Below are 15024 nucleotides of genomic sequence, written 5' to 3' on the forward strand. Positions count from 1 at the left end.
CTATCCTGTAGGGTTTCCACTTCCTGCGTGTTTCAAGCCTCATTTGGTGTTCAGTGTATTTCCTGCCTCTGTCCTGTTTATGAGGAAGTGGTTTGTACTTTCATTCAGGGCCTTTGCAATGCCACAGGTCTCCAGGTTAGTCTGTGTGCAGTGTAGCACTTCGCCTTGTTTCTTAGTCTGTGTGCCTGTGTGCACTTCTGCCTTGTTCGTAGTCTGTGTGCCTGTAGGCACTTCTGTCTTGATTTCTTGTTGCTTTGTTCATAGCCTGTGTGCCGTGGGCACTTCTGTCTTGATTCCTTGTTTAGGGTGCCTGTGTGCACTTCTGCTTCTGTTCTTCTCGGTTTGTTGTGGTGCTAGGTTCATCCTTCAGCCTTAGTTCTGTTGTTTGTCTGTGTGGGTCAGCTTTGTGTCCTGCCTAGCCTAGTCTGCCTTGCTTGTTCTAGTCCCCTCTACCTTAGCTTCAGCCTTAGTTCTGTTGTTTGTCTGTGTGGGTCAGCTTTGTATCCTGCTTGTGCCTGCCCTGTTTGTCTTCAGCTCCAGTTCCCTTCCTGCTTGTGTCTGCCCTGTTTGCTTTCAGCTTCTGTTCCTGCCACGCTTGTTTGAGTATCCTGATCCTGTTCCTGCCCAAGCTTGTTTGAAAATCCTGAATCCTGCTTGAGTATCCTGAATCCTGTTCCTGCCAAGCTTGTTCCAGTATCCTGAATCCTGTTCCAGTCAAGCCAAGTCCGTCTCAGCATCCAGTTCCAGCCAAGCCAAGCCAAGCTTGTTAGTCCAGTCATGCTTGGGGGGTTTTGCCTCCTGCTGCCGCTTGATGACAGTAGGCCAAGGGCTCATGTTGTTCCAGAGTTCATGACTGTTGTTTAAAGCCTGGGACCGTGACATTATGCCAACCTCATCCTGATGCATTATGGTACCTGCAGCACTGATTACATACAGCTGTCCCTCAATACCTTTCTTCATCTGTTGTTCCTTATACTCCTGAAAAAGTTCTACGCTCTTTAAATGATTGCCTTCTTTGCATGTCTTCTATTGTGAATGCAAAGCATGAGTCTACTACGAATAGTGCTTTATATTGTTTCTCCTCATCTCTTTGGAATGCATTACCAAAGGCCCTACATCTTGAGTCTTTTACCAAGTTTAAATCCGCTTTGAAAGCACATTAATTTTGTTATGGTATTCGGTGACCAAGATGGGAGTTCTGGGTCATAGGGGTACAAGCCCCATTGTCTTCTTACTGTGCTTGCAAGATTGTCCCATTTATGGAATGTGTGACTGTATTTCTTTGACTGTATGATTTTTGGTTTCTGTATTTCTCTGTCCTGTTGGAAACAGCATTCTTTTCTGACTTTCTGAATTGAGTTTTGTATTTGTACACTGCTCTGTTGTGCCATGGCACATAAAAGCAGTTTATCAGGTCTAAACCATAACCATTCATTGTGCAACAGCTGCAAAGCTTTATGGGCTGCAAGCACTTCAGTGTAGCTTGTTACCTGATTCCAAGCCATACGAAACAGGTTGACTCTAGTTCTGGCTTTGGTCCCATACATGGATTTGTAATTCTGCTTTCTATAGGATGCTCAATCTACAAGTCCATGTATTGCTAGCGGTCTTCACTTATCTTTGAAACAGGGGCCACAGTGGCAAAAATAATTCAATGTGAGAGTGAAGACTAGTACTGGAGAAAGCAGATAATAAAGGGTAGGATTCCATCTCCATGTAGCTAATTTGGCTGCTCAGGTGCACTCAGAGCAATATGTTGTAAATAAAAACAATGTTTCATTCTCCAGGCTCTCACTCTCTCTCAGTTCATCTTGTCTTCCCCAACCCACATTCTCTATATAAAACGCACCTCCAACGTTTCTAATGAAGCCTCAAGTCTCCAAACGTTCTAAATTTGTAGTTGTGTAGATCGCTGTTCCTCTCATGTGTCTGCCCCGCCCTCGCGTCACAACGTGATGACGTCGAGGGCGGAGCACTGACACTCAACGAATCGCATCGCCCACCCGTTGCTACGTGACGAAATGTGACGTCAGACGCATCTGCGAACCTATGCGAACGACCTGCAAGAAAGGAGGACTACCATCGCCCCACCCTCACGTCACAACGCGATGACGTCAAGGGCGGAGCACTGACGCTCTACGATCGCATCGCAGCAGGACCACAAACAAAGGCAGGCAGGCAAGCTCTGAACATCGGAGGGTGGGAGGGAGGGAGCCAGTCAGCCAGCCAGCCAGCCTGAACGTGGGAGTGGGACGGAGGGACCCTGAACATGGGAGGGAGGGGGGGGCCATGACCCTGAAGGCGGCAGGGGGGGCCACGACCCTGAAGCTGGGGGGAGGAAAAGGGGCGGTGGAGAGGGAAGACGGGGGGAGGGGGAAGGAGAGCGGAGAGACGGAGGAGGGGCCCCTGCCGTACACTCTCATTCTTTCTGACACACACACACTCTCATTCTCACACGCTTCTGGGCCGTGCAGTCAAGAAACTGATGTATGCCATAATATAAAACCAGGACAAGCTTAGTCTGCTCCTTCTGATGTGCTCTAAATCAGGGACATCTCTCAGCCATAGCTTGAACGTTTCATGTTGTTTCATTGCAGATGTCTCATGAAAGCAACTGGCTCCAGAGCACACAGAGGCTCTGCAGCGTGAACTTCATCAACCCTACAGTTTCCAAAGACACAGGCATCAGAGCGGTAAGGACGCCCATAGCCAGGCTGTATTGCAGGCTGTGATGCACCATAATGGCTCTGAGATTAGCAGAGGGCTCCAGGTTCACATGGATAGGCTGCGTCAGTTCTGATTTTCTTCTTTTCCATGTGCAAGTCTTTAGATGTGGAAGTGTATAATCAAAGTAGATTCAGCTGATCCATGATAACCAGTCATATTTCTGCTCATCAAAACAATGAGTTTCTACCAAGGTCATAGCCAGACACTCAATTTTGGGTGGGCCTGAACCCAAAGTGGGTGGACAGGACAACCCGACCCTGCCTGCATCTCTTCCTTCTCCCCCCCCCCCCCCCCCCCCCAGTGGTCAGACATCTCTTAACTCCACTTCCCCAACCCCCTGTACCTTCATTTCTTCATCGGCAGCAAGTAACGATTCATACCCACTCACACACCAACCCTGAACCTTCCTTCTGATACAACTTCCTGTTCCACATAGACAGGACCAGGTCAAGGGAAGGCTCGGGGCAAGTGCATGCAGTGGGTATCATTCATTCTGCTCGCTGCTGATGAGAACTGAAGGCTTAAATGGTACCAGGGTTTTGAGGAATGGATAAAGAAACATCAATTGTCTTTAGGGGAGGGGGGGAGGAGAGAGAGAAATGCAGGAGTCTTAAGCTGGAAGGTCTTGGGGATCTTCGCTAGCCACATCACAGCTGTGCTGCTGCTGGGTGGGCTTGTGCTCACCTGTGGCTATGCCACTGGTGTCTCTTCCTAGAAGTGCCAGCTGACTCTAGATTTGCCCAGCATGTTTGATCCAGTCCTGGCTTACACCACTGCAAGTAGTAACTCATAGTTATGATTCCCACCTGCAGTACCTAAAGAAAAGCAAGACTAAAGTTCCTCAGCATGAAATTAAGTAAACCCATGATTAGATCAACCTTCTCAGGCAAATCGGTGATCCATCTTTGGCCTGTTATGAGCAAGTAAATGCAATCCCTGTGTGAGAACACATGGTTTCTCCTTTAGTTTTTTTTTTTAATACAATAATTAAAAGTTATATATTTATATGTGAAATTATTGGATCACTTTAGCAGTTTTTGTGTGATATATGTTCTTTTCTTCTAAAGGTTTTTTTTAGTTACACGTTTTTTAATTTTTCCCTTTTTTATTAGCAGGCAAATCTGAAGCCAGTTGGCAACGCTAAGCCTTTTGTCCTTCCTCTCAGTTAAATTTGTATATAAGTGACCTTTATTAATCTGCATAAATCAACTAATACAGTATTACCAGTGTGGTAGACAGTAGCGCAGGCAGGGCCTTTGCATTAAATACACCACGTTAACTGCCTAACTCAGGAGTGGGATGGGTCTGGGTGAGACAGGGGTGGGAAGAGGTGTGGCCAGTTGTGACAGCTAGTGCATGGGTTTTTACTGTGGGCTAGCTGTCCTGACTGTCAATGGCACAACCGAACTTACACCACAAGAGGAGGTGGTAAATGCAGGAGCCCTACTGGAAGTCTGGCAAAGGTCACACAGTGGTACTACCCCAAACCCCTGTAATGACCATCCTGCACCCCTGATCAAGCTCCAGCATCTGTCCCTTATTTACCTTACAGGGCACACAGAGCAGGGGTACCGCAATTACATGCCTGGGTTAATTAGCATGGACTGTCTGCACTACTGGACCAGGCATGTAACACAGCTCCATGTTGTAACTGCCACAGTGATTCCCCCCCCCCCCCCCCCCCCCACGCTTGTGCAACCTTACACATCTGCTGCGACCCCTGGTCAGGCCAACAAGCACTGCCATACATCTCCCTGACACCCGATTAATCCAACAAGTTCCTGCCCCCAAGCATAAACCTCACCCCGTCAAGAAACCCCGCCCCCTGAGATTAAAACCTTTCCCTCACAGTTCTACCCTCCCTCAACCTCCTCTTAGGAGTCATCATTGGTGGGGCAGTGCTGCTAGGTAGCAGTAGACCTTCTCCACTGATGCCCAAATCAGCATCAAAACTCAAAATGGCACCAATAACCTAGTAATGGCCAAACAGGTAGAAAAGGCGATGGCAAAAGCTAGAAGGATGCTTGGGTGCATAGGGAGAGGAACGGCCAGTAAAAAAATGGAGGTAATGATGTCACCGTATAAGACTATGGTGAGGCCTCATTTAGAATATTGTGTACAGTTCTGGAGATTACACCTTCAAAAAACATATCAACAGGATGGAGTCTGTCCAGAGGGTGGCTACTAAAATGGTCAGCTTCATCATAAAGCATATGGGACAGACTAAAGATCTCAATATGTATACTTTGGAAGAAAAGTACAAACTTAGATTGTGAGCCCTCCCAGGATAGAGAAATACCCCATGTGCTGGCCACAATTATGTGCATGTAAAAATAAATCCTATACCAGGAGGAATGCTGCCCAAATTCTGTATTGCACAGTTGCTCAGAATTAATAATAGATACACTCTTAGACAGATGCATAGTTGTATCACAGAGGGGCCTGAGGTTACCACAGGGTTTATATGCAAAAAGGGTTAAGTGTAGGTGTTAATTCATGCAGTAAACATGACCACACAACACATTGCATTAAAATTAATACAAATATGGTCATTACCAGTTCTTCAGCAACGCAGAAAAAAAATGGGTTTTGATGCACGCACAGGGGCACCATAGAAGGGCTGGTTAAGAGAAATAGGTATCTAGTGGCACTCCTCTCTCCAACCTGATATCCATGCCCCCGATAGTTTTCTGCATTGGTCCCTGGTGTCTACTGGCCCCCTCCATCTTCCTTCCCTTACCAATCCAACCCAACCGAAATTCCTGACCAAAATTAAAAATAAAACTCCGGGTACTCTAGTGGTCCCTTCCCCAAACTTAAAACAATTCAAATCCATAGTGTCAAGGTTCTCCTCCCACTCCCCAAACCCCCCAATCCCTCCCCCCCAGGTGTATCTTAGAAGTCAGGAGAGATTCCCACTTGTTTCTGCCCCTGGCACTGCCATCTTGAATTAATGGTGGCACCCACCCCAAGCAGTGGATGCACCTTGCGGGGTCAGTCTGCCAGGTAAGGAAATTTTTCCCTTATTTGGTAATCTGGTTGGGGACGTCCAAATAAGAGGAAAATTCCTTTATATGGCAGGCTGACCCTGCTCGATTAATCCCGGTGTATTGCTTCAGTATTTGCAGCCTGCTCACTTGATCACCACAGACTGCTAACAGAATAAAATACTACAGATTCTTTTAGATTCACATTGGTAAATGAAACTCTTTATTTGCACTTTAATTGGAGAGTGTATAAGTCACAATTGTTACTGCATCACAATGATTAAGAAATACACACACTAATTGAGTACATTACTAAAGGAAGGCTATAGAAAAGTAAAATAAGAAAGATATATATATTTATACATACATCATCACTGGTTAGGAATTACATCATTCAGGCCCTTATCTCATCAGCTGGGGGGCCCGTTGCAGCGAAAAGCCTGAAGTCTCCCTAAGACCAGGAACAAGTCTTTTCTGCACGATGCGTCCATCCACAGAATGAGCCCCAGAGTTCTGCCGCAACAAGCCCCCTTTTTAAGCTAAAACTTATCCAGAAATGTGCATGGAGATGCCGTCACACTCTGTCGGTTCAAGAAAACAAACCACTGGCCAGGTGACTTATTTACTGAACCTCAAGAGTACCTGCCCCCCTTCTGTACAAGCTGGCTTCAGGGACATACATTGTTCATGGGAGGTGCCTTATCTCCTGCACCTCCCTTCTGTCCAAGCTAGCTTCAGGGACATACATTGTTCTTGAGAGGTGCCTTATCTCATTCCTTCCAGCCTGTTCTTTGAGATATACCAGGAAAGTCACTTTTGGGTCAAAGACAGGGGATTTAAAAAATGTATTATCGATTAAAGCAAGACTGAAAAGCAATTTTTTAATATTTTCCATCACACCCGGGATACACTGTGTGGGGTTGGACGCTGCCATTTTCCAAGGTGGCAGCATCAGAGGCAGGAGCGAATGGGCATTGCTTTTGCTTTCTGGTAATGTATGCATTGAGGGGGGCTCTGGCCTTAGGGTGGGAGGGTAGCCTAGACACCAGGAATTTTAATTTTTTCTAAATTAGGGGAGGGAGAGGGCCATAAAATTCCAGGAAATTCTCTTTTGAAGTTGAGGGGAAGGAGGGGTCAAGTCAGGCCAAGATGTATGGGGGGGATTGCCTCTAGACTATAAAGGTTTTTTATTTTTAATTTTGGAGGCAGTGGTTGGGGAGAGAGGGAAAGAACCACTAAACCACCAGGGATTTGGGGATTTTTGGGGAGGGTCATGTGGGGGGGATGCAGAAAGGAGTATTGGAGAAGCAAAAAGTAGGAAGAGTAGGCTCTTCTCAAAAACCGGAGGAGACATAAATCAAATCTTTATTGCAAGAAAACCAGAAACGACTCAACACAGCAGCCGTGTTTCGGTGCCCAAGCGCCTTCGTCAGGAGTCTACAAATTATACAGTTGTCAAAACATACAAAAAAATAAATAAACAAAGTCAACATAAGATATATATAAAACTAATTAATATTATAAAAATTATTTACATATATGTAAAAATACACATATATAAAAACAGATGTCAATATAGATAATCAATAAATCTGTATATATGTAAAATGAGAATATATGACGTGTATAAATTTTTGTAACCTAAAAAACAATTATATAAAATGTAAACATAAATTATACATTTAAGTATTAAAAAAAAAAAAAAAAAAAAAAAAATATATATATATATATATATATATATATATATATATAAGAAATGTATATATAAAAAAAACAAATATTATATCTTAAAACAAATTAATCAAATCAATATGAACACCTTTCAAACCGGTGTAGATTTGGAAAAACCAAAGATGAATGGTGTACAATAAAATGAGATAAATAAATCTATGTAGTGTATTCCACATAGAGGGGCAAAATGGAAAGATCGTCCAAGTACGAATTAGGGCGTTCTTACGATAACGTCCAAAAATAGACCTGTATAATGGAAAAATAGTGTGGGCGTTTTTCGACAATCGATTATCCCTGTAAGAAAACAATCAAATGACGAGCGCATAAGCGTGACTAAATTGGGCGCCCTAACACGGTCGACTATTGCAGGTGCAAACGACCAAATCACGTGGTGTGTAAAATAATGTACATAGGTGTATCGCAAGTACAGTACATGTTGTTCAGGCCATCCAGGTACGGAAATATATGACGAACGCATATATGTGTCAACTACAGACATATCATGCTGCTCCACCCATACATTCATCATATGTGCCCATCTGAATGTGCGGATCTGCATGCACTGTACACCTACTGAACATGCAGTAAATGTATATTGTGTATATGTGAAAAGGGTCGGGTGGGGTGCGTCATACACATCTATAGAAGGCACGTTTCACACTCCTGCAGGCATGTGCACGTCAAAGACGTCTATGCTTACGAGGGCGTCCACGTGCTGATAGGGGCCATATATGGAATGGTCATCCATATATGGAGCTGTGCATGAAACGACGTCCCTCACGCAAGGTCGTCTATATAAGGCACTTCTTTTCCAACACTTGGAAAAATGGCACAACGGCGAGAGCCCAATTTTGGCCAGGAGGAGAGCTTGATGCTCGTCCGGCTGTGCCTAAGGCACCGACATCGCCTATTTATCCAGCACCACCATCTGCCCCCCAGGCTGCAGGCCATGCGAGCCTGGTCCCGCATCCGGGAACGGTTAGAGAGGTAAGGTTATGGCCCAACCCCCCTCCCCTCCTGTACTACACATATAAACAGCTCCGTCATCAATGTTACCAGCAGTAACTGGAGTGTCCATGCAAGGATCATGAGTAATATAGGAACATGCACAATCACCAATAATTTGTATGTTATTGAAACGACCACCATTCCCACATCCCTACAAGAATGTATTTCGTTAGGTTAGGTATGTGACTATTATATTAGTGTTATGTGACAATTTCGTTAGTTATGTGAAGGCCACATTTTCCAACCCCTCTTTGGAGCCTCCGAATAGTGGAAGCATGAGACCAATGAAACCTATACCATACTTTATAACATGGTCATGATAACACATATAAAGTAGTTTAACAAGCATACATATAATGTATACAAACGGTACTGTCTGGCCTCATGGCCACCTCTCTGGCATCATCTGCATAGGAACCAACTCGGTGGCTGCTGTGGGTGCTTCACCACCCCACCCCCAATATCAAATATGTATGGAGGGAGGGGTCATCTCCACTGGGGGTTCCACCCCCCAAAATGGAAAAAAGGTGGCTCCTATGATTCACTACCAATGGAGGTGCCCCCCCCCCCCCAACACTGTAGACCCTCTCTCTCTGGTATGTGAATAGCAAATGAATGTGTGCAGAGGACAAAAAGGACCACACACCCTGACCCCTGCTCTCCAAACTTATATCTTACAGACGCTTTGGAGTCCACCGGGACCTGGAGTCCCTGCGGAGGCGGTTCCGCAGGGTGAGGCGGGAGAGGCCCGACCTCATCCGGGCGGTGCGAAGGCACCTCAGGGCTCGCCGTAAGTATTCAAAAACAGGACACCTGTACAGATTACTACATACATTTCATGAATAAAGCAAATGTGTTGTACAATATCACTTCCCATGTGCCTAATAGCCACCTAGTAATACCATATCTGTCCCAGATCAAGGATGCAGGTTGCAGGGGTTCTCCCATGAGCGTGCTTGCAACGTCCCACCATCCCCCCGAGATGAATGAGATGATATGCCACACTTTACTATTCCCTTACTGTGGTGGCTGATTAGTGTGTCCTGGTACAGTTGCCTGAGGCCCTACTTTTACTGCATGTTATGGCCTAACTCACATAAAAGAATTGTGCTCAACACCCTTCCCACTGCCCCCCCCCCCCAATAACTCCTACAACAACTGCCCATCAACCCCTCGTTGCATCTCACAATGCAAACATGCTGGTCAGCAATGAATTTGGTATGGCAACATGTCCTGCGTGGTGTGTATCAGAGGAGGGTCCAGGGTTCTGTGTCATGTCATCTGATGCAGCTCATTCCCCATGGGCATAGGCTACGCCTTACCACACCCTGCCCCATCCCCTGCCTCACGCCACCCAGCTACTGCACTATGCAAGCCATGTTGTATGCACTGATCTCAATCACACTCCTTTTACATACACAGGGCTCCACCAGCAGGAAGCCGAGCGCCAAGATGAGGAGGGCCACCACCTCCAGGAGGAGGAGGAGGAGGAGGAGCAGGAGCAGGAGGAGGAGGAACAGCAAGAGGAGGGGCACCTGGATGAGGAGGAGGAGGAGCAGCCAGGCCAGGAGGCGGGCCACCAGGAGGAGGAGGAGGAGGAGGAGGACTCGGAGGAGGGGGTCCTCATCATTGATGAGGATGAGGACATACATCAGGACCCCTCCCCACCTGCACCTCCATATGAGGCATCTCCCTCCCCTCAGCCATCTCCATCCCCTGAGGCACCTCCATCGCCTCAGCCAGCGCCATCGCCTGGCCCACCTCCATCTCCTGGGCCATCATCTTCAATGTCCCCTGGCCCACCTCCATCCCCTGGGCCATCGTCCGTGTCCCCTGGGCCACCTCCAGCCTTTGGGCCGGTGACTGTAGTGCGCCTCCTGCAGCAGCTGGTAGATGGCCAGCAGCAGATTATAGTTGGCCAGCACCAGCTGCTGCAGGAGGTGAGAGCCCTACGGCAGGGCAATGAGCAGCTCCAGGGCCCACTAAGGGTACTGCTGGGGCTGCTCATTGCCCTGCTACAGAGGGCCTTACTAAGAGGGCGTGGCCACCCTTAATTTAAATAGGGGGGCCTGTTGGTGATGTGTGTGTGGGGGGAGGGAGGGAGGGAGGGAAATGTTGGGGTTGTGTGTGGGGGGAGGGAAATGTTGAGGTTGTGTGTGTGGGGGGGGGAGGGAATTGTTGGGGTTGTGTGTGTGGGGGGAGGGAAATGTTGGGGTTGTGTGTGTGGGGGGAGGGAAATGTTGGGGGTTCTGTGGGGGGTGGGGGAGGGAATTGTTGGGGTGTGTGGGGAGTTGTGGGGGGGAGGAGGGCATTGTTGGGGTTATTTTGTAGGGGTGGGGGTGGGGGTGGGGGTGGGGGGCAAATAAATGTTTGTTATAATATAACTATCAGGGTGTGTGTGTGTGTGTTTGTCTCCCTTGTGCATTACATATCACCAAATGGTGCTGTTGAGTTGAGAGGAAGGAGGCAGCAATATGCATAGCATTAAATGTGCTGTGTGAATGAGAAGGTGATGTATGTCTGAGAATGTTGGCCAGACAGAACGCCACCTGTTCATTCCAACCTGCATGGCTATATATGTGCAGGGGGGTTGGGCCGGGGAGGCTGGCTGGATATTTGTGTTCATGAATAAAAATGGCCAGCCAGCATCTCTCTCTCCCTTCCTCCCTCCCCTCCACCATACTGACCCACAATACAGAGTGCCATCAATAAGAGATGAATATTGTACCACGTGTGATCTGCCAGGTACACCCTTCCACATAACTCCAGGTACCACATACACAGTGTTTGCTGTCTGATGGACACATATCTTTACCCACAAGCCACATTGGTGGGGTGGGGGGGGGGGCCCAAGAAGGACCTACAAACAGCTGGCTCATATTTTCACATTGAATACATCAGCTATGGTATATAATGCTGAGGAGCAAAAGGGAAACAATGGGAAACCCAATAGATGGATGGTTACTTCATCACAGTTGCAATGTAATACTTGTGTTAGGGAAGGGCACAAATAACAATGGTGCTCATTATTTGCAGGTGTGATCACACTTTCTCCAGTAGTGAACCAAGGTGTGTTACATTCAAGTATTCTGGGTTTGTGTCCAACTTTGTCTCTGAAGTGACTTGCCTTAGGTGGGATTTGAACCAGCAACCTTATGATTATAAGGCTGGTGCTCTAACCACTAGGCCACAGCAGCCACCAGGCTTTATCCACCACCAGTTACTTTGGGTTGGTACCTGTACACACACCCCTTTCCCTCACCACCACGTCATAGGCCTCAGTGGCACTACCTGTAGCCACCTCGATCATTTTGTCCAGGCTACCGATTAAAAACAATGTAATGTGCATGTTCCCTACCCTACTACCTATGGAGCAATTTAGGAAGGTGTTGCATAAAGTGCTATACACATCCATTGCATTAATCATTCTCCCCTCCCCCGCCTATGGACCTTGAGAATGGGTGGCCACTTCATAAATGGGGACTGGGGTACACCACATAAACAAGGAAGATGGAAGCTACCGGGAACCAATACAGCACCTCCAACAGCTGGCCCACACCACTGAGGACCTGCCAACCCCACAGTACAGTGCACAGGAACCTGGTGAAAACAGAGCTACCTAACATCTGACTCCAGACTACATACATACAGTGAATGCACACTCCTTGACTATGAGCACAAAGAGAAGAGGTGGCAGACAAACGAGAGCTTACCATGAACGTCTGTTTCAAGACTGTGTAGTGCGCCTTTTATCTTCTGGAACATTAGCTGCACATCTCCCTGATTGAAATGACCCTTACCGAGGGGTGCTTGATTTGGGGTGAGTGTAGCAAATTCGTGGCCCCCACACACTGCCTGCTACAACCAGGCAGAGAGAATGGGAGAAAGGAAGGGAGCATCAGGCGATGTGGAAGACAGGAAACGGAAGGCGTGGTGGCTGAGGGCCAACAATTATTTCCCCCCCACCCCCTAAATACACAGGTGTACCCAAGCATGCTAAGTGAGGGTAAAACCCTGTAAATGATTATTACGAACAACCGGCAAGGTCTCAGTGCAGGAAATGGCAGGTAAAATGGCAATGAAGAAAGGGAAGGCAGGTGGAGACGCCCATACTTATCTACTCATAATCAAAACCATGTGTTCCTAATCGCTATCTGAGCTGGGCACGCTTAGGAATTATGTGTATAATTGAAAAAGTAGCGCCCAAATCAGAAACGCCTATTCCCCCGTCTCAATGGGCGTTCTTGGCGCCTATATAAACGCCCACTCCGTATTTTCGAAAACACCATTGGTACAATGCCACCACGCATGCCGCCGACCCGGAAGGGTAATTTTCTCGAGGCAGAGGTGGAGCTCCTGGTACAAGAAATTGTACAGCGGCACCGGAGTCTGTTTGCTCCCACAGGGCAGAGGCTGGCAGCAACAGTAAAGCAGCGGGAATGGGAGGCAGTACGGGACAGCCTGAATGCTGTCTTCCATGCTGGGAGAGACGTGGAGGACTGCAAGAGGAAGTGGCGGAAGCTGAGGAGGGATGTTCGGAGGAAGGCAGGGGCCAATCCCCCAGGCAATGACACTGCCAACCTTACACCAATGGAGCTGATGGTGTACTCCCTCCTACCCCAGGAGGGCATCCACGGGATTGGCTCCATGGACACCTCGGGCCAGGCTGAGGACTCAGGTAGGTGTTTCATTATGCAGTTGGGGTATCTGTTGTGCTGCAGTACACTTGTGTTATAGAAGTTGGGGTCAGGGGGAGGGAGGTGAGGAGTGGGGGGCAGGAGGAGGGAGGTGGGTGTGGGTGTGGGTGGGGGTGGGGGGGGAGTATCTCTGGCTGTCTTTCTGTATATTAACAGGCCACCTTTATGATGCTGTTGTGACCTGGTAACCCCTACTCACTAGCTCTCTACCCTTACTCCCTATCCCTACCGTTGTCATTGGGTTTCCTCTTACTTGTCCTGTGTGCCCATATTTATAGAATTAATTGTAAGCTCTATTTGAGTAGTGGTAGTGGTCATGTGTGTTATAGGAGCAAGCAGACAGGGTGGGTGCTGTGTGTGTGTGAGAGCACCCCCAATATTGAGGAAAGATCATGTAGCTGTGCAGGGAGGAGTGTTGGTCACTGGGCTTAGCACCCCCAATACTACTTTCCAGTTGGCTCCTATGGGTGTGTGTAGGTTACTACTGTGGCAGAACTCTGGGGGCCGTCCTTCCCTACTACTCCCTCCTATTTTCCCATTACCAAACTGTGCCTAGTTCCTCCTGTGACCTCTGTGCTCTACTGAGTGTGGGCCACATGCATTCAACTGAAGGAGCCTGTAATGGGGGTCATAAAGCAGTTCTATGCAGTTTAGCAAGTCAGTAGTAACACAACACATGCTGCAATGTTGTTCAATTTAACAATTATACAACTAACAGCTTGTGCACAACGTTGTGAGTGGTGTCCTTCTCTTGGCTGCTCATCCACCACCTCTACCCAGCTGCCTGCGGGCCTCTCTCTTTCGTACCCGTGTCAATTCCATTTCTCCTCACCATCTCTTTGCTGGGTCATCAGGTTGGGGGACATACCAATGTATATGAATGCTGAAAGACAAAAGTGGGTTATTTGCACCAACACTATTCCTCACTCTTGTGCTATACAGGTGAAGACTCAGAGGAGGCTGGCCCTAGTGGCCTGCAAGGCCAACGCCCTACACCATCTGTCCAGCCTCAACCTCCACAGCCTGCAGCACCAGCAGTCCAGCCGCCACCACCTGCACCAGCTGTGCATCCTCCGCGTCCACCACCACCTGCACCAGCTGTCCAGCCTCTACCACCACCAGCTGTCCAGCCTCTGCCAGCACCACCACCACCACCTGCACCGGCTGTCCAGCCTCTGCCAGCACCACCACCACCACCTGCACCGGCTGTCCAGCCTCTGCCACCACCACCACCACCACCACCTGCACCAGCTGTCCAGGCTCTGCCACCACCACCACCACCTGCACCAGCAGAGGCCGCACCTCCAGCACCGGAGGACTTTGGTGAGGAGGAGGAGGGCCCAGCTCCCCGCCAGAGGCCATCCGCCCAAAGGAGGCAACTCCTGCGGCTGGCCACGGAACTACTCCGCCACAACGTGCGCTTGGAGGAGTACCGGCAGCAGAAACTGGAGCTGCAGCGCCAAGCACTGGAGGCACAGCAGCGAGCACACCAAGAACTCCTCCAGGCGCAACGTGAAGGCCACCAGGAGGTGCTCCAGCAACTGAGATGGCTGGAGCAGAGCATCCAACACCTGCACCCTCAGGGCACCGCGCCTACTCCAGCCCCCGTGCTGCTGGAGCAGCCCCTGCCATCAACCTCCTCCTCCACTGACCACCAGCAACCACCAGCTAAGAGGTGGGCATTGCGCTCCTCAGCCTCTGCACCCACTCCTGCTGCTCCCATTCTGGGTCCTGTGGCCAGACCACTACAACCAAGAAGGTGGCCCGATTTCCACGGTGCAGCCGAAGCCGCAGGCTGCCGTGGGGATAGGGAGGAGGACACTGGGAGCAGCAGCTCCGAAGAGGGGGAAGAGACTTCCCGTGCAGCACCAGCT

General features: G+C 48.6%; 1 protein-coding gene across 1 annotated transcript in view; it reads left to right on the top strand.

Moving 5' to 3' along the window:
• Positions 1-2597: 2597 nt before the first annotated feature.
• Positions 2598-15024, top strand: part of AKAP4 (A-kinase anchoring protein 4) — a 157508-nt gene continuing 145081 nt past the window's right edge. Inside the window, exon 1 of the mRNA XM_030209541.1 lies at positions 2598-2693. Coding sequence (XP_030065401.1) covers positions 2598-2693 — 96 coding nt within the window. The remainder of the gene's footprint in view (positions 2694-15024) is intronic.

Source organism: Microcaecilia unicolor, chromosome 7, assembly GCF_901765095.1.
Source record: "Microcaecilia unicolor chromosome 7, aMicUni1.1, whole genome shotgun sequence".
Lineage (NCBI taxonomy): Eukaryota > Metazoa > Chordata > Amphibia > Gymnophiona > Siphonopidae > Microcaecilia > Microcaecilia unicolor.